Source organism: Halichondria panicea, chromosome 8, assembly GCF_963675165.1.
Source record: "Halichondria panicea chromosome 8, odHalPani1.1, whole genome shotgun sequence".
Lineage (NCBI taxonomy): Eukaryota > Metazoa > Porifera > Demospongiae > Suberitida > Halichondriidae > Halichondria > Halichondria panicea.
The window spans coordinates 1,436,548-1,461,458 of record NC_087384.1 but is presented as its reverse complement, the minus strand read 5'-3'; the positions used below and the strand labels follow the sequence as shown (position 1 = coordinate 1,461,458).

General features: G+C 41.3%; 3 protein-coding genes and 2 long non-coding RNA genes across 15 annotated transcripts in view; 4 read left to right on the top strand and 1 right to left on the bottom strand.

Annotated features, from left to right (window-relative positions):
* The window catches only part of LOC135339652 (serine/threonine-protein phosphatase 6 regulatory ankyrin repeat subunit B-like), a gene marked incomplete in the record, with an annotated part of 1,209,744 nt that overhangs the window by 853,810 nt on the left and 331,023 nt on the right, over nucleotides 1–24,911 (top strand).
* LOC135339818 (uncharacterized) lies at nucleotides 2,420–4,232 on the top strand. The gene is made up of 5 exons (XM_064536100.1): nucleotides 2,420–2,989; nucleotides 3,188–3,440; nucleotides 3,496–3,591; nucleotides 3,697–3,772; nucleotides 3,902–4,232. The coding sequence occupies exons 1-5, from the start codon at nucleotides 2,972–2,974 to the stop codon at nucleotides 3,981–3,983; spliced, it is 525 nt and encodes a 174-aa protein (XP_064392170.1). The 5' UTR covers nucleotides 2,420–2,971; the 3' UTR covers nucleotides 3,984–4,232.
* LOC135339873 (uncharacterized) lies at nucleotides 9,551–16,154 on the bottom strand. Of its 7 annotated transcripts, none has more exons than XR_010396108.1 (6): nucleotides 15,944–16,154; nucleotides 15,627–15,869; nucleotides 15,077–15,307; nucleotides 14,705–14,887; nucleotides 13,879–13,976; nucleotides 9,551–9,692 (listed from the first exon to the last, which is right to left on the bottom strand). It is a non-coding gene; the product is annotated as an uncharacterized LOC135339873 (long non-coding RNA). The 7 variants fall into 7 exon arrangements; XR_010396107.1 differs by having other exon boundaries at nucleotides 14,694–14,887; nucleotides 15,077–15,189; XR_010396103.1 differs by having other exon boundaries at nucleotides 15,077–15,189.
* Nucleotides 16,267–24,911, top strand: part of LOC135339650 (uncharacterized) — a 30,152-nt gene continuing 21,507 nt past the window's right edge. For 4 of the 5 annotated variants that reach the window (XM_064535864.1, XM_064535863.1, XM_064535861.1 and 1 more), the window contains exons 1-4: nucleotides 16,267–16,399; nucleotides 16,520–16,606; nucleotides 16,756–16,854; nucleotides 23,744–23,842. In XM_064535864.1, the coding sequence (XP_064391934.1) occupies nucleotides 16,397–16,399; nucleotides 16,520–16,606; nucleotides 16,756–16,854; nucleotides 23,744–23,842 (288 nt within the window). In that variant the 5' untranslated portion in view covers nucleotides 16,267–16,396. The remainder of the gene's footprint in view (nucleotides 16,400–16,519; nucleotides 16,607–16,755; nucleotides 16,855–23,743; nucleotides 23,843–24,911) is intronic. The other variant, XM_064535862.1, reaches the window with a different exon arrangement.
* On the top strand, nucleotides 17,002–19,277 carry LOC135339844 (uncharacterized). Its single transcript, XR_010396057.1, has 3 exons — nucleotides 17,002–18,073; nucleotides 18,141–18,413; nucleotides 18,670–19,277. It is a non-coding gene; the product is annotated as an uncharacterized LOC135339844 (long non-coding RNA).

The following is a 24,911-nucleotide window of genomic DNA, read 5'->3' as shown; positions in this document are numbered from 1 at the left end:
ACTGAAAGTTATTTTTGGGGTATGCCACGTATACTCGTAGGAGAGGGTGTATGCGTCGACACCATTGGTTTCCTAGCACTATATACAGTAACAGTATACCTCAATACTTATCAGTTTATTATTTCTTACGTTGAAAGTTTGTGTGAACTTAACTATACAGCAAAATCCATAAAATGGGATAAAAAGTAACCAGACGCCATTTTATAATCACGACACGAACGAACCTGCTTTGTTGAGAGAGATGGTAGAGTGCGACGGTAGAGCTGGGCTGGGATGAGACGGTAGAGTTGGGCTGGGATGAGACGATACAGCTGGATGGTAGAGTGACGATACAGCTGGTATATATATATATATGTGTGCAAAAGATCCCTCGAGGAAGAGACCAGAGTACCGTCGAAGCCAGAGGTCGCATCTTTTGGAGGTTGAAAAATTATATTGAAGCCTGGTGTCGCATATTTATAGAGGGTCGCATCTATATATCGACTCTAGCCTCAAATCTACGCCGATTAAAATACGTATTTTAATCGGCGTGGATTCGAGGCTAGGTCGACTCCAAGCGTTCAATTGGAGACGGATCGGCCTGGGAACGAGGCTCGTCTCTTCCTAGCCTCGATTCCAGGCCTATTGAAGGGGCCAGCTGTATCGTCACTCTACCATCCAGGTTCTTTTTCTGGATTTCTTGGCTTAGATGGGTTTAAGAATTGGCTGTAGTTTCATAATGGAGCCTTTACTTTAACTGAAACTTTAAATCTGAGTTGTCCTACTGTGTTTCATATTTTCGAACCAAAAAGTTTTTTGAGATGAGTTTTTAATTTTTGGCTTTATTCCCCCCTTAAAGCATTGTTTGTGGTGGTGGGGTGATGGTAGATATATGCACTCCACACACACACTCACCCACGCACACACACATCCTCACACACCCACACACACCCACATCCTCACACATGCACATCCTCACACACCCACACACACACACACACGCACAGACGACCCTCTGGTGGGAAGTATAGCAAAGCAATATCGAACCGACAAAGCAAAACACGACGATACAGCTAAACTTTGGACACAAAGATACGCTAAATAAATTATCTTTTTATTTATTATTTAGCTTGAAATTTTCGCGGGTGCAAATTTTGTGTATGCTGGTTGCAATCACTAGATTGCAACCAGCATACATGCACATGCAGCAGAAAAGCAATTTTGGTATATGTATGATAGGATACGATAAGGTACAGTAGGATGGGGTAGGACGGGGTACATGTACGACAAGGCAGGATAGCTGAACAATTCAGTGTAGGATGAAGAAGTTTGTAGTAGGATAGAGTAGGATGGATGAACAATCTAGTGTAGGACATGGTAGGATGCATGATAGGGTAGGATGGCTGGACAATCTAGTGTAGGATGAAGAAGTTTGTAGTAGGATAGAGTAGGATGGATGAACAATCTAGTGTAGGACATGGTAGGATGCATGATAGGGTAGGATGGCTGGACAATCTAGTGTAGGATGAAGAAGTTTGTAGTAGGATAGAGTAGGATGGATGAACAATCTAGTGTAGGACATGGTAGGATGCATGATAGGGTAGGATTCACGAGTTGATGAAGTTGAGACTTTGGATGACGAAACAAAGGCTTGCAGAATTATTGATGTTGTCAGCCGATTCCAAAATTTGATCAAACGTGGAGAATATTCTAACCTCTTTGGGGACATTTTTGAACATTAATGATATTGGTGGTCAGCCAGGCTTTTTAGAAATGCTCCCAGCCCTGAGCACTTATTACAATAATAATTTGTCCTGGAGCTACTACATGTAGTTCACTGTTTACCGTGGACAACTACACTGGAACTGAGCTCTCGGACATATAGCCCCTCTTCATAAATTGTTGAGTGAAATCTTTCAAACACGTTTCAAGAACACTTCGTTACCGATTAGACCAAAATGGCTTTTATTTGGACTCATTCTCCGAAGGGAATACAAGATTGCCAGTGTTGAAGATTGTCTAGAGTTAGGGATGAAGCTAGAAATGGATGAAAATGAAACGAAATTTTGTTTGCGATATCTTCACGACTGCGTTGGCACTGTCATGCATTACACAAGCGTTTCAAATGATAAGAAAAAGTGGCTCAAGAATCGTGTAATCTGCTCTCCTCAAGTAATCTTCGATAGCATCAGTCAGCTGATTGTTCCTTCTTTGCGTGTACTTCATTCTGAAGGCCATGTCACTGAGTATGAGCGAGAAGAGTTGATTAAAAAGGGTCAATATTCAGCTGAAGCCATCAAAATGTATTGCAAAACTGCACAAGTTAGCAAAAAGTTGGAAAACAACGAACTTATCCCAGCCAAGGTTCTCTTATTTCACTTCTTCAACATCTTAACCTTCTCTCTGATATTGTTCAAAGATGTAAATGATCCAAGCAAATCTCGAATCACCTATTTAATTAATGCCGGCTATCTTGGAGTGTGCTTCTAAAGACGAGCTGACCAACCCACCTCCACCAGATGCCAACAACCCAGAGCCATTACTCATCACATTCAACTGTAGTTACGTTCCAACAGGAGCTTTTTGTGGTCTAATCACTCGACTTGTTTCCCAAGGCCCTCATGGAATTCTTGGATTGACATGGGAGTTAGTTGAAGATGGTGTCAAGCGAAATTGTGTTTCATTTAGTATTGATGGGATACAGCAAGCGACTATTATTTCTCGTGAAAGATACTATGAAATAAGAATTTGTTCAGAAAAATCGAAAATGTCTGTCAATGAGATTTGTGCATACATTTGTTCTGTTATTCTGTACATTCTTAGCAGGCTTTATATTATTAAGTGAATAGTTCCACAAATTGCTTTTCAGTGCCACTGTCCTCAGCACTCAGAAGAGCCCAATGTCAACAATCTTTGTTCGCTTTCGCTTCAATCAGAAGTCAGATTCCTTTGTGAAAGCTCCAAGAAACCTGTTACCCTGAGGAAGACTCAAATGGTTTGGCTTGGAAAGGTATTTAACAAGTATAATGTATATATATATATCAGTATAATTATTATATGACATTGTACTCTTAAGATCAACACGGCATGATGCTGTTGCATAGCACCCGCAGCAAATATTAAGCAAACAAACCTCTCACATCGATTGACATGCCCTGTATATGCATGAACATTAAACTATAGTACATGTACTTTGCCTTCCATGCAGGCTGGCTCCATTGGTCAGAGTGCTAGCTTGGGAGTTCTCCGGTTCATGAAGAGACAGTCTCTGGAGAGATTCTCTTTCAATTGGAGCAAAGTGGGAGATGAAGACACACAACCTCCAACTCATCACTTCAAGCCCAACATTCTGACCTTCCAGAGTGTGAGTGAGGAGGACCTGGACTACTACCAGTGTGAGGTGAAGGAGGCTGGGAAAGTGGTCCTCACCGTCTACAGAGCTCTCTACAAAGATGAGCTCAGTACGTTTAGTGTCGGTGTTTATCTATATCTGTATTATTATTATTCACATTACAGCCACAGGAGAATACTCAAGACCAGCTGGTCAGAAGAGACTACTATTGGTTGTGGAATCGTCGAGTGCAAAACGCACACAGTTATTATCTCCAAAAGGTGTGTTCGTTGGTGAATGTCCTAGTAATAATTACGTAGAAACTAGTATTGTGAATTTTATAGAGTTGTATAAATAAGTACAGAATGTACTATTTTATATCCCAGATTTTGGAGAATGCTCAGGAACTGTTCAGAAGAGAGACATCCAGTACCAAACGTGTATGTTTAGCATATCCGCAAGGTGTGTTCTTTGGTGTCGTGATGTATATAATGTATATACACACGTGTACATGCATGTACATGTGTTTTATTAGCACTCATATAGCTGTATATATAATAATGGGCGTGTTACTTTTCATTCCATCTGTAGGATCACCTGCTCAACCAGTGAGTACAGTTCTTCAACAGATGATGAACAAATGCCAACTCTCTACTTCCCAAATAAACCGTGAAATCCAGCAAAAAGACATACCATTTTTGGCCGCAAAGTTTGATATTGTCGAGCTTTATGTCGATGCGATGGAATTATCTCCTGGCGAGCAAAACGATGTCAGCAAAAAGTTAAATACTCAACTAGCTATGATTGAGTGCTTGAAAATCTGGAAAAGAAGGAAGCTCTCACAAGCGACATTCAGGGCCCTTCTGGAGATGTTGGTAGAACTAAAAAAAGAGGAGATTGCTAACCAAATCTGTCAGTACTTGAAGAGGTGAGTTTATGTCAAGCTACTATAATTATTAGCGGTATTTAAATGCTACCAAGTTTACATATTCTGTCAGTGTGTGCATGTGTCTATAGCCTACTACCGTATAGCGGGAAAATTTCGTGAGGTGCAAAATTTCGTGTTTTTCGAGGACAGGCAGACACGAAAATTAAAACTGGGAAAACTCCCATGAAACGGTATTTCACATGCAAAGCTATTGGTGGGTGTAGTTTCCTTGCATTGAAACACAAATATTAGAACCCACGAAAACTTCTGCTGAGGGCCAAATAGCGAAAATTTGCACCATTCTCTTGCTCATACGGTATATACTATCATTATGTCCTACACTTATGCCGGTCATTGATAACCTACTGATCGCCGTCCACTAACTCCTTCTTTATTGCCTCCATGTACAGGAACTGTGAGGAGATGCATGCAATACAGCACTCTATGGACTGTAGAGATATTAGAACAGAACCCTCAGATTAGCTTTGTCACTATATACCGTGTAGTTATTTATCGTGTACGTTGTGTTTTGTACACATGAATTATACATGTGTTTTGAAATAGTTATGCCAACTCTCTGCGTGATTGTCTGGATTTACCATGCTTGCACAGTGGTATACTACCGTATATATATACCTCCTTCGTTATAATTGACAATTAACCTTGACTGGCTTAAAATTATACTTTAGGGTATATAATCTATAAATACATGCATAGCATTCTCCCTATAATTATGACATCTTTATTATATAGTGTACAGTACCTCATATCTGTTGATCATGTATACGTACGACCTTACACTTACAACGTGTAACAGAACAAGCAAAAGGAAGTAGCATATAAAAGGGACTAAATGAGTTATCAGGTGGGCGTCCAAAAGCAGATTTCATCCACTGCATTTACACACAGTGCAACATGCCATATATTGCACATTGCAGTGCAATATATGGTTGCTATGGTAGTGATGCAACATGCCATGCCATATACAGACTATTACAGAGCTCTGGATTGCTTTGATCACAAGCTAAGTTACTGTGCTTTGCTTTTTATACATGTATGGGTGATATGAACTAAAACTAGGGCTTGGATTGTTATGAATATCAGTGAGAAAGTTGAGTAAGATAGAACGAGTCAGTCATATAATTATACTCTTTTAGCCTGCAATTGTGGTTTCCCGTACCTCTCCCTGCAGGATCTTGATGCCTTGATCATCCCGGAGGGTTCGCTTTGGACTATTGGCATTATTATTTTTGCATGGTCCCCTTGTGTCAACAGAGCTGGTATACTCGAGGGGAAACTGGCTTTACCAAAGACGGTATCAAAAACGCAGGGTGACTGCAATGTACATTAATTGTGTCTAATTGCATTTTATTGACCTAATTTTCTTGCAGCTATAAATTTAATTGTCCCACTTACACCATTTACGTTGTTACTTCAACTGCATGTATTAATTCTCGACCAGCAAGATTCAAGGACAATTCAAAAGATCATCGTTGTCGTGGTTATTAGAGCTCCCCCAGGAACAATAACTGAACTATGGACCTGCATGTATATATAGCTATATATGTAGTCAGGAGTGCATTGCAATCCTGGTGTACACAAATTAATTTGAAAGCTGTTAGCTGATATAGATCTATAATTATTGCAATACTCTGCTATGCAAATATTGCTGAAATCAATCAATATTCAGTAGCTGAATACACCAAATAATGTTGATTGATCATGTGCATAATTGCTGGTGATATAACCAGCTGGTGATGTAACCATAGTCATGATTTATCGCTTGAAGCTAGCTAGCTTTTTCACTTTTCACAATAGGGTTTTTCCGCTTCATAATTAGCAATAAAAATAACATAATAGCTAACAGGTTTTAATGCTGGTGCATGAGGATGCTGCAATAATGCTGGAGGTTACGTAATGCAAGAGTGTAAAACACTAAGTGTGATATAAGAAATTCACACAGCTCCATCTCTTCTCTCTTCTAGACGCCAGTATCTGCAGCGTATAAGATTGGCATGACCGACGAATGGCTTGACACAAAATTGTTGGAGTTTCAACTGAAATCTGCAAAACAGCCCCACCCCACTTCTGGTGCTGCAAAACAGCCCCGCCCCACTTACTGCTGCAAAGAAACAGCCCCACCCCACTACTCAGTGAATACATGGTATTAGCTGCTGGTCTACGCTCGGCCTCATAACCAAGCCAAGAAAGCTCGCTTCTACACTGCTGCAAAACAGCTCATGCCCCCAGCAAAAAGAGCCACTTCTAGTGCTACGGTGAAGCAGAATTGACATGCATCACGATGTCGAGGACTAGGTCGATCTAGGAACACAGAATCTTCCACAAAATGAATCTTGGACAATTTTAAAACCTGCATGGTTGCAAGAAGAAACTTCAGCAGTGCTGAACAATCATTCCTGCATGGCTGGACATACTTTGATACTTGTTATTTCTCATGCGTATTAATTTACTTTTAATTTAATTGTCTGTCTAATTTTTTTTTTTTTGAGGACAGGGTTAATGTAATGAAAAAACTAAAGTCATGTAAAAGTTAAAACCATGTATTTATTCATTGAAGTTTAGTTCCGAGTTGGCCAGGTCCGCTGAGGGGTGATTCTGGGACCTGGCTGGCTGTCCACGACTGGAGCGGGATCCTCTGATGCACTGAATGGCAGAGCGTAGGAGAGAGAAAGTAATTCTGCTCCTTAGCCAGGACAGTGTTCTACTGTAGCTTTCATTAGATTTGATTGCCAAGTTTGAGGCAAGCCTTTTGTAGAACACAGTGGCCTGGTTGGCCATACCACCTGTGGCTGACATCACCAAAGGAGTGAATGAGGCGTGTTCGATATCTCTGACGCGTTGTTCGTATTGTCTTTTCTTTTCAAGTTCATGCTTCCTGTAGCAGTTGGTGTGTTGGTTTGATTTTGCATGGGGATTAAACACTCGTACATCTAGATATGTACGTTCAAAGCGCCCACCCCAGAAGCCATTACACGCAATGTCTAATCTGGCACCGTCTTGGACATTTGCTGACAGCCCGATTAGTTCTTCACCACTTACAGGTTGTAGTTCAGGCTCTACACAGACGTCACTGCAAATTTCAGTGAGTAGGTTGGCCGTTAAATCCCTTATTTCATTGTGCCTGGTGATGGTAAAACCGCCCTTAGGGCATGACAGAGCGTGATCGACTGAGAATTGTTTGCCGCATGCACAAGATGAGGGGACTCCTGATGGTTGCCAACTGTAGCGAAGTGAGAGGGCATCTCGAAAAGCTCCTTTATGTAAGGCAAATCCAAATTCTTGGATGGGGAGGGAGGTGAGCCAGTTAGAAGCGCCTTTCTCTTGTGCTAAGTCCATAGATCTTTTTAGAGTGGTAGAAAGGGATTGCTTCAGGGTGTCCGCTGTATGTTTACAGTGTTCCCGATTTGATCGGCGGACCTCATTCCTGGCTTTCACTTGAGCCTCGGCTACTTCTGTGGCATACTCGAAGCTTTGTTGGAGGATGGTGTTCTTAAGGGGGCCAGCAACTTTGGTGGAAGCGGAGAATTCTGCCTCAGCCACAGCAGTGGGGTTGCTTATTGCTATACCGCCCAATCTCGCTGGTAGGGCTAGGAGGTCACGCATTTCGTCGGATGGGGGTGGTTGACCCGTCAGGGTGGGTAAAAGTTTCATTCTGATTGTTGATTCCAGCGGTTCTAGGAGGTTTCCAATGCCTTGGATGGTACGTGTGAGGTATGACCATTTGTTGGAGAGACCGTGAGTGAAAGCAGCATGAGCAGCATGTGGTTGTGTTTCTGCGACCACAGTTAGCTTATCCAGAACCTTAGACCACATTCCAACTTTGTCTTGCACGTGTGAGGTGACAAATTCTTCAGTGCCAAGTGCGGCCCCTAGGTATGGTCTGCCCTCCGAGGTGACTTGCACTCCAGTGTTAGCAAAGAGGGGTTGTAGCTGAGGAAAGGTGCTTCTCTTTGGTGACAAGCCATGTTTTTTGGGGGTTTGGAAAGTATCCAAACTTGGGACCTAGTGTAGAAAGATTGGTCCACCATTCCTGTAATCTGACAATTTTCCCTGCTGCAGCGGCGTCATCCGCATACCACACCTGATCAATGTCTTCGGAGAGGGAATGTAATCTCTTGATGATGGGTACTGTAGCCAATGCGTACATGGGCATAGCTAGGGGGTCCCCTTGAGTGGTGCCTTCACAGGAGTAGAGCACGTCACCATCAACAAATAGTTCAGTTGGTACCCTGTACGTATTGATCAAAACTGTGGCCAGTGGGGGACAGAGACGACGGATGTTGTGCAGGGGCACAAGGCGGTTGAGTGCGTTGAACGCATTGCTTGCGTCCACAAGCAGGATAGCCTCTGTGTCGTCTTGTTGGAAGAGTGTAGTAGCTGCGTGTACCGCAGCCTCAATGCCCGAAATTTGTCCAGCGCAGAGTTGTACTGAACCAGTGGTTTCCTGTACATCCTGTCTAGTAATTGTCAAGATTGCCTTGGCCATGATCCGCCTTGCCGTGTCTCCTATACCTATAGGGCGTACGCCCGGATTTTTATTGAGGGCTATTAGACGACATGCTAGTAGAGGGGCAGTGGTGGATGGATCTATCAGACTGGTGCAAAGTCTCTGGGCAGAGATGGCGATGGAGTGGCACAGATCATTCGAAGGGCGTTTTGAGGTCAGTGCAATCATAGATAGAAGAAGGATTCCTTCTTCTATCTATGGTGCAATATGACTTTCAGCAGTGCAATATGCTTCATATTGCACTTGGCAACAACGTAGCAACGGGATATAAAGTAAATATATTATTTTGTTGAGGTCATTCATAATTACTTGCACAGAAATACAATTGACTATACTACATGCACATACAAAATTACTGCTTGCAAAATGTTCAATTCAAGTCCAGCCAATAGCTTCAGGAAAACTTTACCACCATCCTTTGCCACAAGAAACTTTCTTAAACCATTTATTGAGACAAGTACAATATGACCCTTGACAACACTCTCCTGGATTGCACTTACTCAGACAGCTGCTTACATGACCACCATGCACTGTTAGAGTACAAAGCTTGCCGAACTTTTTTCCAGTAATTGTCAGTCTTCAGATTTTTATAACCATTTGGACCGCCATTATGGATTCAAGCAATATCTTCATTAGTTGGGCGATGACCAAGCCTTTTAGCTGTAGCGTACCTCTTCATGTAGCTCCTGATAACATCTTCGGAATATCTCTCACTCCCAACGCCCCAGACATTTTGAAAGCTTCAACCACCACTGCGTAGGCTTGGGTTGAATTGAACAGCATCATCGTAGTAGGGCTTGCGAATTTGGTATGGGCCCAAAGCTTTGTTGCTAAATTGTTTGTCACCAATTGCACAATTATCTCCACCGGACTCTACATGTCGTATAGCATTTAAAAGCCTTTGGTTGATTTGCTGGGCTTCAACTCTGAACAAAAACACAATAGCGAGGGAAAAAATAATGAGATATTTCATTATTCATTCAATTGATTTTCCAAAGACTCAGTTGACTAGTCACTTATTATGCAGTCATCTTAAATATACCAAACGACCTGTATTATGTAGAAACACCCAATATAATTATTACAAAACGGATAAGGAAGGTTTCCAAAACTAACTAAACACCCACAAGTGAAAAGTAACAGAAACTAATACACACTGTATTTTATTCATAGCAAGCTCTACTTGCAAACAGTATAATATATAGAGTTGAAACTGTTTGGGAATCGCGATTGCTTTTCCAATGCAAAGCACCTGTAAAAGTAATAATCATGGGACGGTTTGTTATCATGATAATAATGTATTTGATTCATAAAATCCAAATCACATGCTGCATCTCCATTGAGGTCCATGCACGAATACTCTTTATCGCGGTTTAGAGCTCCCTGTGACTATGAACGATGAATCTGTACTAAGTAGTTTATACGAAACTTGAGGAGTGCTGTTATAACTGATGTATAGTATATATATGTAGATCTATTGCATATGTATTGCAATACAATTGTCTTGCAATTGTGTGGTTTTGAGGTAGTGCTATGCAAATACATGTATTGCCAAAGTAAGTTTAATATTACATGGCTATGAGTGCCACATACAAGCTGTTTATTGGCCCGATAACGAAAATTACCCGCTATAATTACACGGTATATTTTCCAATCCATGATGCATTGCCACGATTGTAATTGTCAAAACTTTTCTATACTCTTAAAAAAATGCTTTGTGAGTTGTTATCACCATTGGTTGCTAAGACAATACCTCTAGCTCCTCCATGCATGCAGTGATTAACTGATCGTATTGTGCGATCACTACTACAAGGGCCAATAAACTGCTTGTGGCACGAATTGCCATGTAATTGAACCATTTGCTGCATATAGAAACCAACCACTTGCTGCATACATAATAATAATTTGGTAGTTTTTTTTTTTTCTGAATGTGTCACTATGATATATAGAATCTAAGTATTGGATGGAAGATTAGAGGGGGGTCAGGCATAAAAAGGTCACTTGCCCCATGCAGTGCATTATGCCATATAATTATTGGCCCTATATACTTTATAAAATGTCATATACATTATACTAAATGCCATATACTGCGTATCTCAGAGGTCAAAAGGCAACAAGCTAATAATTATAATAATTATTATGTGAATGAGTCAGCATCAATGTTGTTCAGGCCAATCAATTAACAGACAAGATATCTCCCACAGGAGAGCTGGAAAGCAGAAATATAGTCCTCTCACAGACAATGGCAAAGGGTTAAGCAACAACTTTCTGGAAAATAATCCAGTGAGCAAACCTTCCTTGTCAGAAAGAGAGTTGCATAAACGCTAACTTCGATCAAAACAATAATCGACTGCATGGCTAATAGAACTGCATGCTAGCTACGACAACATATAGGGGACAGCTGCAACTTGATACTGTAATTGATAGGCTAACACCCGGCTATACATTTGGCAGTTTAATGGGCCTCTTACTTTTTGATAATTATTTGGACAAAGTTTGGGGATGTGTGTATAGCAATCAATAAGCAGGTGTTTTTTAATTTGGCGTCTCTGGCGTGGCTACGTACTATGATGTTGTGTCCACTAGAAAACTTTAATTTTAAGGTTTTAAATTTAACAATCTTCATGCAGTAAAATCCGCTAAATCGCCAAATTTAAACTCCCATTACCAAAATACAATGTCATGATATGTATAGTATGCAGTTTGACTCAATTAAGGTCATAATTATAATATCAATATTCACAGAAATACATGCACAATAATCACTGCATGCAAATGTTCTAGTCTATAGCTATTTAACTATGGTCATACAGATTGTAGTAAATGACTGCGATCTAGGAATGCGTCATATCCTAGGCGAGGATATTACTATCTTTTGGCAGTACCGATCTAAGCAGATGTCACGTGCCCTGTCACACTAGAGGTTAGGGGTCACGTGACTGCGGTTAGGTTTTGGGGGAGTACTGAGAGAGGGGCCCCTGCGATTAGCATTAAGCACGTAAGTGTTGGGGGCCCTCATTCAGCCCCCCAACCGGTATATCAATATCGTCGGATGGAAAATAGAAAATATAGGTCCTAACCTCCGTGAATGGGAGGCATAAGATTTGAGCAGCCAATTTGTCTGTGGCTCGCTGACAGTGGCTGTACTTTAGCACGTGGAACCATGGATGCGCATGTACGGTAGGCACGCATGTGACCGGAAGCCACATCTACGACTGTGTGATTCGAGGTAAGGCCGCGGTTAGTGTATTTCCTCGTTAACTACGTTTAACTACATTAAGCTACATTTAATCAATAGTTTCTGGAAAACTTTACTACAATCCTCCGCCGCATGAAACTTTCTTTAACTAAACTATTTACTGAACAATATGACCCTTGAAAACACCCTCCTGCACATACCCTATTAAGAGGTTAGAATGTCGTCGCTGCAGTAAATGAAACAGCTGTTGTAAATACTCATATTAAATTGTTAAAATTTGATTGTGGCCAAGTTATTGCCAAGGGACAAAATACTGTTACGCTCATTTCAATAGTTCACCTAACCAAGTTCAATGTACATGCTTAAAACCTGAAAAGCAATGTCGAAGAATCTTGCTACTGGAGTGCTTCTTGTGATTGCCTTGTTCATGCTAGTAAGTGAATCCACTTCAACTTAATGATTCTATCACTTCTCCTCCACAGGTGATCGAGACTCAGGCAAAATGCCGCTCTTACTCTTCTACTAACTGGAGCTGCCCTAAGTGTGAGAGCGTCGAAACATGTGAACAATATCACTTTTTTAAGTGCTGTGTGAACACTAACACACGTTTCTATGGAGTGATAGGGATAGCACATTTATTCATAGTCACCATGGAGGACTGGAAGGAACTCCTCCTCCAATAACTTACCTTTGTCAACAGGAGTCTAGCCCTCAACCTATTTCAACCCGCCGTCGTACTAGACCTGCTTCAAATTGCTCTAAGCCACGTGCATTCTCAGCAAGATCCAAGAACAATTTAAAAGATCATCGTCATGGTTATTAGAGCGCTCCCCCTGGAAGAACAGTGACTATGAACTATGAACCTGTAGCTACGTAGTTTACGTAAAACATAAAAGCTGTTACAGCAATCAAGTTTCACGTAGTGTTAGCTGATCGATGTAGTGTTGCCGTATTATAGTATTGTTTTGTTCGGTTTTAAAGTAGTGCATTTATATGCTGTGCAAATTAAATCAATAACAGTAATTTTATAGTTATAATTATGTGAATACATGTACACTAGAGGAGATACGACAGTCACGGTGCAGCTCAAGCAATTAGCCTCCGATTACACTCAGCAATAACACACTGCGTGGGCGGGTGGGTGTGGGTGGATAATTACCTTTAAGGTGCGAGTACTGATTAATTTCTGCTATTTCTGCGAATGAGAGTAAAATCGCTGTACTCGCAAATAATTGGAAAATGCTAATTAGAACCACTTGTGAGTAATTAGACGCTTCAAACAAACAGTATACCTCCTCTGCATGTATACACCAAAATTATTATAATGATCTAGCTACACATGTAGATTTCAAATCTCAGCAATAATACCTTGTATATAAGAGATGCATGTGGTTCCATGCATGGTTCCTGGAGTAAAGCAGGTAAACAGTGGACCATTGATATCAGTATGGGGAACAATTTTCAATAGGTTCTCTTTAATTGTTACACTGTTCCTCTGCTTTCCTTGCAATTTTCGTAACGAACCATGGAACAGATAGAACCATGAAACACTTACAGTAAGCTTTGATCCAGCCCGGCTATGAACACACGACACACACAGCATACTAAACCAACTTTAATACCAATAAAACAACGTGAAGCATAAGCCCACCTAATACATACAGTGTAATAACATGCAACCTTGCTACCAAGTACATGTAACGAGGATTGTGACTGTACAACCAGAGAGAAGGTAAATCACTTTTGTAGCAATAGCTACATCTGAATTAGTGAACATCTCTTGCAAGCACATGCCTATATACACTATAAAAATATCCTAATAGCCCCCATAGTACAAGGTATATATGGTTGTCCCTACCAAAGGGCTTTACGAAGGCTCCAAGTGTACAGTGAGTGTATACGTGTCTACGAACCTTGTCCAGGTTGGTTGGGACACCAGTCTACAGCTATCACCTCCTTGCTGTGACTATGGAGCAGTAGAGGGGGGGACTGGAGCTCGGGAGTTCCTCACCTGGGGGGGGGGTATAATTTCGTTAGCATATACTAGCACACATTCGAATGTGATTAAAGAGGGGGCACAGCAGAGCTATGAGTATACACTGTTTAAGCTAGCTTCGTTCCCTGCAGGTATACGGCCTGGTGTCTATTGCATAGTTGATAGTACGCATGCATGCGCTTATTCACGCCCTTCTTTTTTTTTTACTTATTAAATGGTGAAGAAGTATAAAGTCGTGGCGTACGCGTTGGTCAAGAAGGCTTGCACACTATAGACTGAAACCAGAAGACTGAGGCTCTCATCTACCTCTACGACAGTCGTATGGTCGGGATGTTTGAGATTGGCCTGGTACAGGATATTGTTGTTTGTCCTATGGTGCTTCCAACGGCTGCTTGTGAAGACAACTGGGCCATACAACAATCGTAGAAGTATATAGATGAGAGTCTTTTCTGGCTTCGGACTAGTGTGCAAACCCTTGACCTACGCAATAGAGGGCAGCTTCAGTACGGTAACATTACTATATACCGGCGTGAACGATTACCCAGATTCGCATGTGTGCACAATACCCGTGCAATGGACACCTTTTTCGACAAAGCGTTCAATTAGGCTAAGCTAAAGTGAATACTTAGTTTGGGAGAACATAGCACAACTTGAAAATAGAAAGCAGTTGATGGTCATTTACATATTAAAGTGGAACCTGATTATGCCTGCATGCTCTAAGTTAGAACTGACTAGCAACAAACATTCACATGTCATCAGTGGCATGCACTGGCATAGATACAGCTCTGATGGGTGTCAGCCACGAGGGAGTTGAACTGGTAGACACGCCCCCTCTCTTCACGGAGGCAAATGAATGTCAGCAGGAGGGTGAGGTACGTTTGTGCCAGTTTGTGTAGTATCGTCACATGTCTCATAACTTCACAACACTATAGGGGAGACAGTGCAATGTTGATCCAATGTGAATAACAGGCTGTGTATATACATGTGTATGCATATCAACGAAAGGGGAACACACAAATATTAAATGTAGATAATATAATTATTATAAACACAGGACACCATAGTGGATCTCCTACACCAGTTATTCTCTTTGTACACATTTACAAACTACTCACCAATCACTGATTCCACAAGAAGCTATCTCGTCTCCATGGAAGACCACAGCTGTCACACTAGATGCACTACTGGTTACTTTATTGCGGCCATTTTGTATCTGGCCGTCTCTGTGCTGGGTGTAATATGGTTTCAGTACCACAGTCAAGGGTGTCATAGGGCTTAAAGTCTTTGAAATGAGGAGTGTGTCGCCCCCGGAAAAATTTGCCATTCTACATTCCCGGAGATAAATTCTGAGCAAATTTGGTATAAAATTATAACTTCTACACAAGTAAACCAGTATATATTGTGGCTGCATTTCAGGGAGAGTTTTGTGCAGTAAAGATCTAGCTAAAAAATTATATGCCGGTAGCAATCTATGCCAAACAAAACTCGAGGTGACCATGATCGGAGAGTCGGATTAGCAAGATTCTACAGTACATGCATTAAACGGACTCCAAACGGGTGGAAAATTACCCGCCAGGCCTACTTGCAGTACTAAAAGAAACCCTGCATGGTCACACAATAATGCCATGCAAATGTGAACTCGTACTGTGCACGATAAAACCGTACCAGAAAGTTTTCTCCTGTGTCGTACACTGTCCCACAATACCCTCCTCGTCTGCCACGGTCAGCAGAGTCATCTACGCTAAAGGGGTCAGGTGGCATATACGGCACTGGATGTAATTTTGAAGGGGGAGGGATTTGGGTTAGCTTAGGGAAAATAACAAAAATTAGGGCGTGTCCACATCCGGTGCCGTATACGCCACCTGATCCCGCTGAAGTTACATGCCAGAAGAGAATGTAGATCTAGTCCTGCAAATGAAAGGAAAGATACAGTCAATTTCTGGGGTGATTTTAGCTAGATCAAATGTTACAGCTCAACTTACTTGTCCAGCCCATGGAACAGTAGATTATGCAGCATGTGTGTGTGTGGAGATGATGGACATAATGATAAGAAGACTAAAGTCATTATGCATACCAGCTTATAGCTTATAGCTATCACTGACCCCTGTTTGAAAGGACTAGTCTTCAACTCTTGACTGTTGAAGCTCATGAAGTCGAAGCTAGAGTGATCTTCCATTCTCGCATTCACTTAGCCTCGAATCCAGGCCGATTAATTGCCTGGTCTCGAGGCTAAGATTCACTGAGTTTTTTTTTGTCTTATCAAACAATACAAATGTACAAAAGGAGGTGTGGCGCGCGCGCAACGCTGCGCATTGCGCATGACAAACTGAAGCACTACAAGATACACTTTTGACTTCTTGATTCCTTTCAGTTTGTGATCCACCAGATCAGGTGTGAGTAGGTCTCTCAGAAAGCTGTGTCACAAGAATCCCAGGATGGTGAGTTAGTGGTGTCACAATCTAGCGCTGGGCTAACTACAAAATGTAACACATCTAGCTATAGACATTTCACTTTCGGTTGGCCAGTTATTTAATAAACAATTATATTGTTTTCTCCAGTCATTAATAGAAGCTTGCAAGACGGGTAATGTGGGTGTGGTTCAGTTGGCACTGGAAAGAGGGGAAGATCCGAACCAGGCCAATGAGGTGAGGTTGAGGATCAATGTGTATCGTGTAGTGGGTGTCATATGATGGTGTTATACTGATTCCTTCTCGTACTCTCATCTCTGGCAATGAGTGATCCGAGTACTTAAGAGTGGATACTTTCCCATGTAGTGTATTTTCTATATATGTAGGACAACTCGACAGCTCTCCACATAGCCAGTGACAATGGACATGATGAGGTGGTGAGGGTCCTCTTAGCAGCCAAGGCTACAGTCAACACTCAGGATAGGGTCAGTGAAATGTTTACCGTATAGCGGGTAAGTTTCGTGGGGTAAAAAATTCGTTCAGTGGTTTTCGTGAGTAAAAATTTCGTTTAGTCTCGTGGCTGCACGGTATTCCTACATTCAGATAAGCCACGCCTACGATAAAATTTCGTGGAGGTCAGCCTGCCCACGAAAATAACGAATTTTTTACCCCACGAAACTTACCCGCTATACGGTATACACTGACTGGCAAAGCACTCTAAGTAATAGTTATTACATGGCTATGAGTGCCACAAGCTGTTTCTTGGCCCAGTAAGTAGATTGTGATCAAGGACCTTGACCCGGTAAGTAGATTGTGGTAGATTGTGGTAAAGGCCTGAGACTATTATCTACTTCAAGGGCTGCTTGTGGCACGAATTGCCCTGTAATAACTAATTTGGAAAACCATTTTCTGACATAAGAAACCAGCATAGAAACCACTTGCTGCATAGATGTGAAGTAGTGTTGTAGTTTTTGTTATGTTTTTGGTGGATTTACTTTTTATTAAGGGTGCTGGAACACCTACGCCCACGTACGCCCACACACACGTTGCTAGGGAAAGCTAACTATGAAACTACCTGCAGGGGAGACATGGATCCTTCACAGGATTATGAAGCAACACTCTACTAGTGTGCATTCCAAAAATGGAGAGGAAAGGATGATGACAACAGATTTTACACTTGATTTTCATCATATAGCTAAAAGAAGTTCCGCTTAGGAAACCAGTAGAGCTATGGACTTGATTGTTTGTTTGCAGGTGCACTACACACAGCTCTTCAACATTACGAAGAGCTTTTGTTGTAAAATCCCTTTGTTATCTATTTATGAGAATTTTTTGTCATGACACACCCTCTAGAGAAAAATCTAGACCGTATATGGACAAAGTCAGCCCGTAACTTTGTTCACCTTACCTAATTATAGCAGCATGCTAAATATAGACCAAGTCCTGTACGTAGATAGTCAGATCGAACACTTTTTATATCTGGCTCTAGCGTACGCGTACGCTAGAGTATAAATTAAGACGTAAGCCTGTAGACCACGCCCCAATTGCGTGCGTAGAGTGCAGAATTAGCGTTGAAGATCAAGAGCCATTTGTTAGTAGCCTGAAGAGAAGAGATAGGCAACGCTGGGGCTACAGACAGCGCTGACAATTGGCTGGCTCATAGACTTCTGCCAGGGTTGGCTGCTGTTTTGATGGACTTTGAAGGTAAACTATGAACTAGCTTTGCTAGCTTGATACACAGGGCCTTGCTTTTCACTCCCTTCCCCTTCAGAGCTTCCATGAAAGCCTGTGTGTAATACCACTCTTGGACCTCAGTGTCACCAGAGTGCTGTGCTCCAGGCCAAGTTGGACCAGTCTCTTTGTCTGGGCTGCAGTAATGCTTGGCTTCCCCGGGCATCAGATTGGTGGAACCTCCGCTTTTGTGAGGTCCACACAGCTCCATCTGCTTATTAGCAGACCGAATAGGGAGGTTGGGGAGGCAGCTGATCAGTGAATGGTGTGTCGTAACTGCCTCCATCGCCAGGACATCTGGAAATGAGCTTCTGTGAGTGTGATACATAAAATAAATAATAACACAGATTGCCAACCTTCCAGACGAGTTCCTAGCGTGTTTGTAAGTATAGGTCCTCCATCCCAAGTTTTTTGCCAGAAAGGTGACTGTCCCCTTCATCTGGACAATACATGTGCATGTACAGTGAATAATTATGTAGTGGCACCGGGTCAGGTAGAATCCATCCATAGGAACCAACTTATTTTGTCATCACCCCTGTTCACAATATTTTTTTCGTACCTGACCACAGGACCATTCTGCTAACTTGGTGGCAAGGATCTCCAGCTTCTGAAGGATGCGATGCCATTGTGTGCTGGAACATGGTGGAAGACCCAACCAGCCACTCAACCGGACGTATCAACATGCAGGTGGCCATTGAGGAGAAAGGACAACACTGGATTGTGCCATGAACAGCTCGAATCGTGGATAGTACACGTCTAAAGCACTGAAGAGAAACGTCTCCACTCGACACAAATGAAGACAGTGTGTATTAACATTAAAAGACAATCCAACCTGCTGTGTGACTAATGCTAGTTGAGGAACTCGGACACTCGTGCTGATTGTACTGAGACTGGGGTCTATTGGCACACTTACGTTTCTCCCATCTACTACTGAAGGCACTCCTTTGCTACAAATCTGGCTCTGTATTTATTGGATTGTGTTATTTTGTTATAGTTTGTGTAGCTACCTGATTTTCTTTTGCAGCTTGTAGTTAATTTAATTGAAGACATTCTCACAAAACCACTATGTTGTTACTTGTGGTTACTACTATATTAGCGCACGCATTGAAATTAAATACTGCGTGTGCAAGTCTCAGGATCTAAACGTTGCATTTTTGTGGTTAAATTATGTCAATTTGTTACTATGTGCGGGCACCCTTAAGTGCATCGAAACCATGCATATGCTGTATAGTAAATTTACCACAGGAACTGTAAGTGTCTCATTTCATGTGTCTCATTCATGTGTCTCATTCATGTGTCACTATAAAAGCAATGATTTGAAGATTGGCTAGCTAGTCTCAAAAAGGTCACTTTGCCCCAAGGCCAGTGTAACTAGCCTCGATCCCAGGCCGCGCTTCCTCGAAGAGTGGGCCTGGTATCTATAATACTGCTTGCGCATGCGCTAATCTTCCACCGGTATCTGGCGGATTCGGATAACAATGTGATCAGTAAAACAATGACGTCACAACGAACGGAAGTGGATTGAAGGAAGTATAGGTAGAAAGTTCGATTGATAGCTACCCTTAGCCTGCTATGTTAACATGAAAGCACTGCGGGTGCTGATGCCCCAAAGCTACATAATATAAAGCTACTAGTGTTTATACACACATTATATCATTATAATTATATTATGAATATTATTTTGATGAACATTTTTGCATTGATTAATTTTGCTGCAAGGCAGAATCCAGAACTCAAAGAGTGGGTAATGATCGACCATAATTGTTGTTAAAAACAATCGATGCCAAAAGTTCAAGCCTAAGATTAGGCATGTTTTAATTCGTGGATTTGCAAAACAATGCTTCTTTCTCCTAGTTTTGCTTATTTGGAATACCATTCAGAAGTATGCGTAGCAAAACTTGTTCACCCTGGCTCATTCTGTATTGCTGCAAGCTGATGTCATAGATGTCACATAGACTCTCTTAACTCTAGGTTCTTGATAATTGTGAAGAAGTGTTTAATAATAATTTCTACTTGTGTACCCTGACCTACAGATACAGTCTGTGTTTTTATATTACTACTGCTACCAGGAGTGTATGAAGAGGAGTATGCGACTCCCACGCACATTCCATTCTACATCTTGGACTGAATACGTTTTAGTTGTGTAAACTGTTAGCCATGAATAAAATTAAATGTGGGCTGGAGGTGTGTATGCTAATTAACCACTACACCTACGCACCCACTTAAGATGCAGTCTGATAGTGACGGGGTATGACATACTCCTACCGAAACCTGGTTTACACTACAACTGGATATACAAGACAACCCCTTCGAGTGTGAAGTTGAGCATGTTACAATGTACCAGAGGCTCAGAGTTTAACTCCTGTTAGATCTATTAATGCAGTAGACATGCACAACTTTCTTGTAAGCAGCTGTTGGATGCTTTGCCTCTGCTATTTATACTGCTAGTACGTACGAGTCATACTGCTGGTTTATTAATGCTGAGTGCTGCAATAATCAACTTACTAGCTAGCTAGCTAGTGCATGCAGCAGATTCATGTGGCCAAAGGTTATGCATGGGCGTTTTTGTAAAAATAGCTACAGTATACGTATGAAGTGTACGATGAGTCTGAGAATAGTGTGAGTTGCATGCCTTTTTCTCTTTATACGCCACTAAGAAGGGAGAGAATTCATATATTTTGTGGTGCAGCTTCATTCAAATGAGACGTATACAATACACAACGCTTCCATAATGATATGATGCACTGTATAGGTGCGAGACCAAGAATCACACCAATCACATATGGATGAAGTGCGGAACGATACATGTAGTAATATTTTTGGGCGGCTGGAAGCAAACACTGATCTACCATATAGATTGAAGAGAAAGGGATTGGAAAGGAGTGCTTCATGTGACACGTTGTGGCTCTGAAACCATCCGTGTTTCACTTCTCAAAAACCCAGGAAATGTATTGTGTCTAATGCATGCTTCTCAAAAACCTCTCCAACACTTAAACATACGCCCCCATGGTGAATATGATTTGGAAAATAATCTTAAATGATTGTCGTGAAATAGCTATAGTAGAGGTACACAGAGGCGCTTTTTCATGCTTGTGTTCCTATAGTACCTATGATATAGCTATAAGCTATAGGCTGTGTAACTAAGTAGTGTGCTGTACGTATCCCAAATGGCACCACATATATGAGGTGGAGTTGATGTTTAGCAGCAGAACTGCTCGTAGACTTTTTACAGACAGCAAAAACAATTCTCATGAATTATTCGTGTTTAGATTTCTATGTTAAAAGTAAGCCTCGACTATAATATAGTATCTATAAAAGCAGCAAGCCTTAGCAACAGTTTTATTTTTGAAAATGTCCTGTTCTGACAAGCTATAGATGATTTCTGCTTCTCTGCTAAAAACCTTTGCATTGGCCTTCCTTTAACATTGGAATGGACAAACTAGTGACTCCACCTTGTGCAGGAAGCGCTCTGCAACAAATGAGCCCAGCCTCCTCTTTTCTCTACACTCAAGCCCCACCCCAGCTCAAGCTTCTCAGTAAATTGCTCTGATCTGTATGGCTAGCTAGCAAGGAACAGCTTGCAGCAATGTACAGTGCACTATCGTTCGCAAAAAGACACACGAGTCTACTGAAGTAAACAATTTGAAACATGGCTGCAGGATTAGTAAAACCAGTAGGTTTTACATAGGATTGGCAGTGGGTTTGCCCGTGTTTAGCACTATTTCAATTATTTTGACTCATGTTCAAACTGTTCTATCTCTGCAGGGAAAGGCCACATCAAGAAACTGGCTGAACAGATAGTTTATTTAGCCTTTTCTCTCTTTGTATCTCTCATTTCATAATCCATAAACATTTTAATGAATGAATATTTTCATTTTAAAAATTGCACTATTTTCGACGTTTCACCGCTCTTTGTCTGACTGACTAAGTAAGTAAGTAAGTAAGTGAGTAAGTAAGTAAGTAAGTAAGTTTCTTGCCCAGCATTTACTCCAAGTACAGCCATCTCCAGGACATTCTGCACAGGGTTTCCAAACGACTACAACCTGGATTACAAAGCGCTTCTTCAGATTTGCGATTGCTTCCACGAGGCAGATGACCTCTCAGTCTCTATTTCTCTTACCTAGACAATTCCGCCATCTTTAATGACTCAGCAATTGCGTTGTGGCCAATAATAATAGATAGGAGTGGCCAATAAACCGTGCGCCTAAAATCAGTGCAGCAGTGCTTTTCCAGAGCCTGAGGTGTTCCTTTTCTTCACACTGTTCAGCTCTAGCTCCCTTTCTCTGACAGGCATGCTATATGCACTGGCTAGATATCATGCTCTTAAAATGGCTGTCATTTAATACTGATTCGCAAATTCAACATAATTATCAAGCAATAAATAATTTTTATTATTACTCATTATACTATAATTATTAGTCCAGAGATATTCAAGAAGATATCTGATTAGTCCTGTCTTCTCTTCTTGTACTGCCTCTTGACGTTCCACTTATGCATGTCATGATACGTAAACTGTACTGAAAAAGAAAGGGAATCCGACTAGAAACATTTGCAATGTGAAAAATTGCTAGGATTGGCCAGGGGAACCACAAAAAAGCGTGGGAACAAGAAATCAGACGAGAGCATAACTCCAATCCGTTACAACGTCATGAACATGTACAATACATAGTATATTAAATAATAGACTGTGTTCCAGATCCACCTATCAGCTTCCATCCACCACATCATTCCATGCAGTCACCAGTACGGTCCGTGCATGTTACTACGCATGGATGGACTGTGTGTACCTGTGCTCAACACTGCATGTATTAGGAACATCAATTCATCACAAATCATCATGATTATGTGCCCCACATTCTAAAATGGATGTATAATAAATATATATAGGGATTGGTCATCACTCCACCAGTAAAAATTGCGTGGCATATTGGCTGGGAAAACATGGGAAAACTACCAGTATACATGTGATTGACGTTGTAACGGATTGGAGTTATGCTCTCGTCTGATTTCTTGTTCCCACGCTTTTTTGTGGTTCCCCTGGCCAATCCTAGCAATTTTTCACATTGCAAATGTTTTTCTAGTCGGATAGAAACAGAAGTCAGAAGAACGAAGTTGACAAATGCTACAAGTTGAAGACCTTTCATGCTTGGACAATGGACCCAGAACAGTTTAATCATTGGCTCTTAGTGTTCCTCGTAGAGACAAGAAAAAATACTGGTGAACTCTACCATCAACCCAGCAAACGTTCATGCGTTATAGAAACTGGTAGTGAAAAAACTGAACAGCCATAGCTAATTATCATGCAGCCACAGCTTTATTATCATTTTTGTACATTCAAAAATTATACTTGTACTTTATACCCTCAAGCTTATAATTCTCTGGGAAACTATGAGATTATGGCTCATAATTCCCTCTAAACACACACAAGTGGGATCTAAATATTTAGCCATGATTTAGCCAACTGCCCACTATAGGGAATAAAGGCTAGTCAGAGTATAAAGTGCACGTGCAATACATTCTTTACTATTTTTAGACATAAACCCCCGCCCATTTATAATACGATAGATTGTAGTTGCATGCCCTCTAATCAAGTAGTATTGTATCCTCGTGATCGTGAGTAGTACTTCACTTATCTCTGTACAGAATGGGCGGACAACATTGTACATAGCCAGTAAGAAAGGTCACTGTGAAGTTGTCAGAATGCTACTGGAGGCCAGTGCTGACGTCAACATCCAGACTAATGTGAGTCACATTGATGGTGTTATATAGACTAGCTGAGTCTGTGTGTATACTCTCATCTCTGTCAATGAGTGAACTGAGTACTTGAGAGTGGATACTTTCTCTTATGGTGTATTATTGGGGTGGCTGCATGTACATGTATTACGCTTTACAGTCATGCACTGTGGGAGGGGATGATATAAAAAGAAACGGCTTGACAAGTTGTGACTGCATGCATGACAGATACAGTATAGCCCTCATATAAAAGTTCCCGTTGCGCTTCTGTTGCATGCACGTAACGTTTCGCTTTTACGGAGTCAGAAAAACGCTAACTGAACAGTAGCGTATTATTCATAAACGCACCGTAATTACGTATACCGTTCTACGGAGAAAAATGGGTGGAATTTGCTGAGTTAGCATTTGCAAGCTACAAAATGTATTAACTTCTCTAGTGTAATCCAGGGGCATACAACTAGCACTGACATGCAAGGCTGGAAGAAGATGAGGAAGTTGACAGTATAGCAAATCAACCGGACCTCTGGAATCTTATAGATACAGCTACATTATGATCTGATTGTATTATCTTTTGTTGAACACTTCATTATAAATTATACACAATCGTATACAATGTCCTATGTTATAGTTATATAGACTAATCACAAGGTTTGTATGGAATATACAGTGCATGATGCCCGAGGTTTGAATGCACTGTATATCCATACAAATCGTGTGATTGGTCAATAACTGTTTTCTTGCATGTTGCTATTGACAGCAATTTTGAATTTATTATTACATGTAGCTATTAGCCATACAAAGAACAAGTAGAGTAGAGAATGAGTTCTACTAGACTAGGTGTAGGCTACTCAATGGACCTTAAACTTAATGTTGCCCCTGAAGGGTGGTTCTCTGATGAAGAGGGTCCTTTGACAGGTCCTTTGACAAAGAAACAAAAACTTCAACTTGAATCTCGATTTAAAACTGCCACTGAAGAAGACCTAGACAGCTACACAGAAAAACAAGCACCAAAAAACACAAATTACTCTACTACTTGGGCTGTTCGCAACTTTTTAGACTGGATAAAGCAGCGGAATTT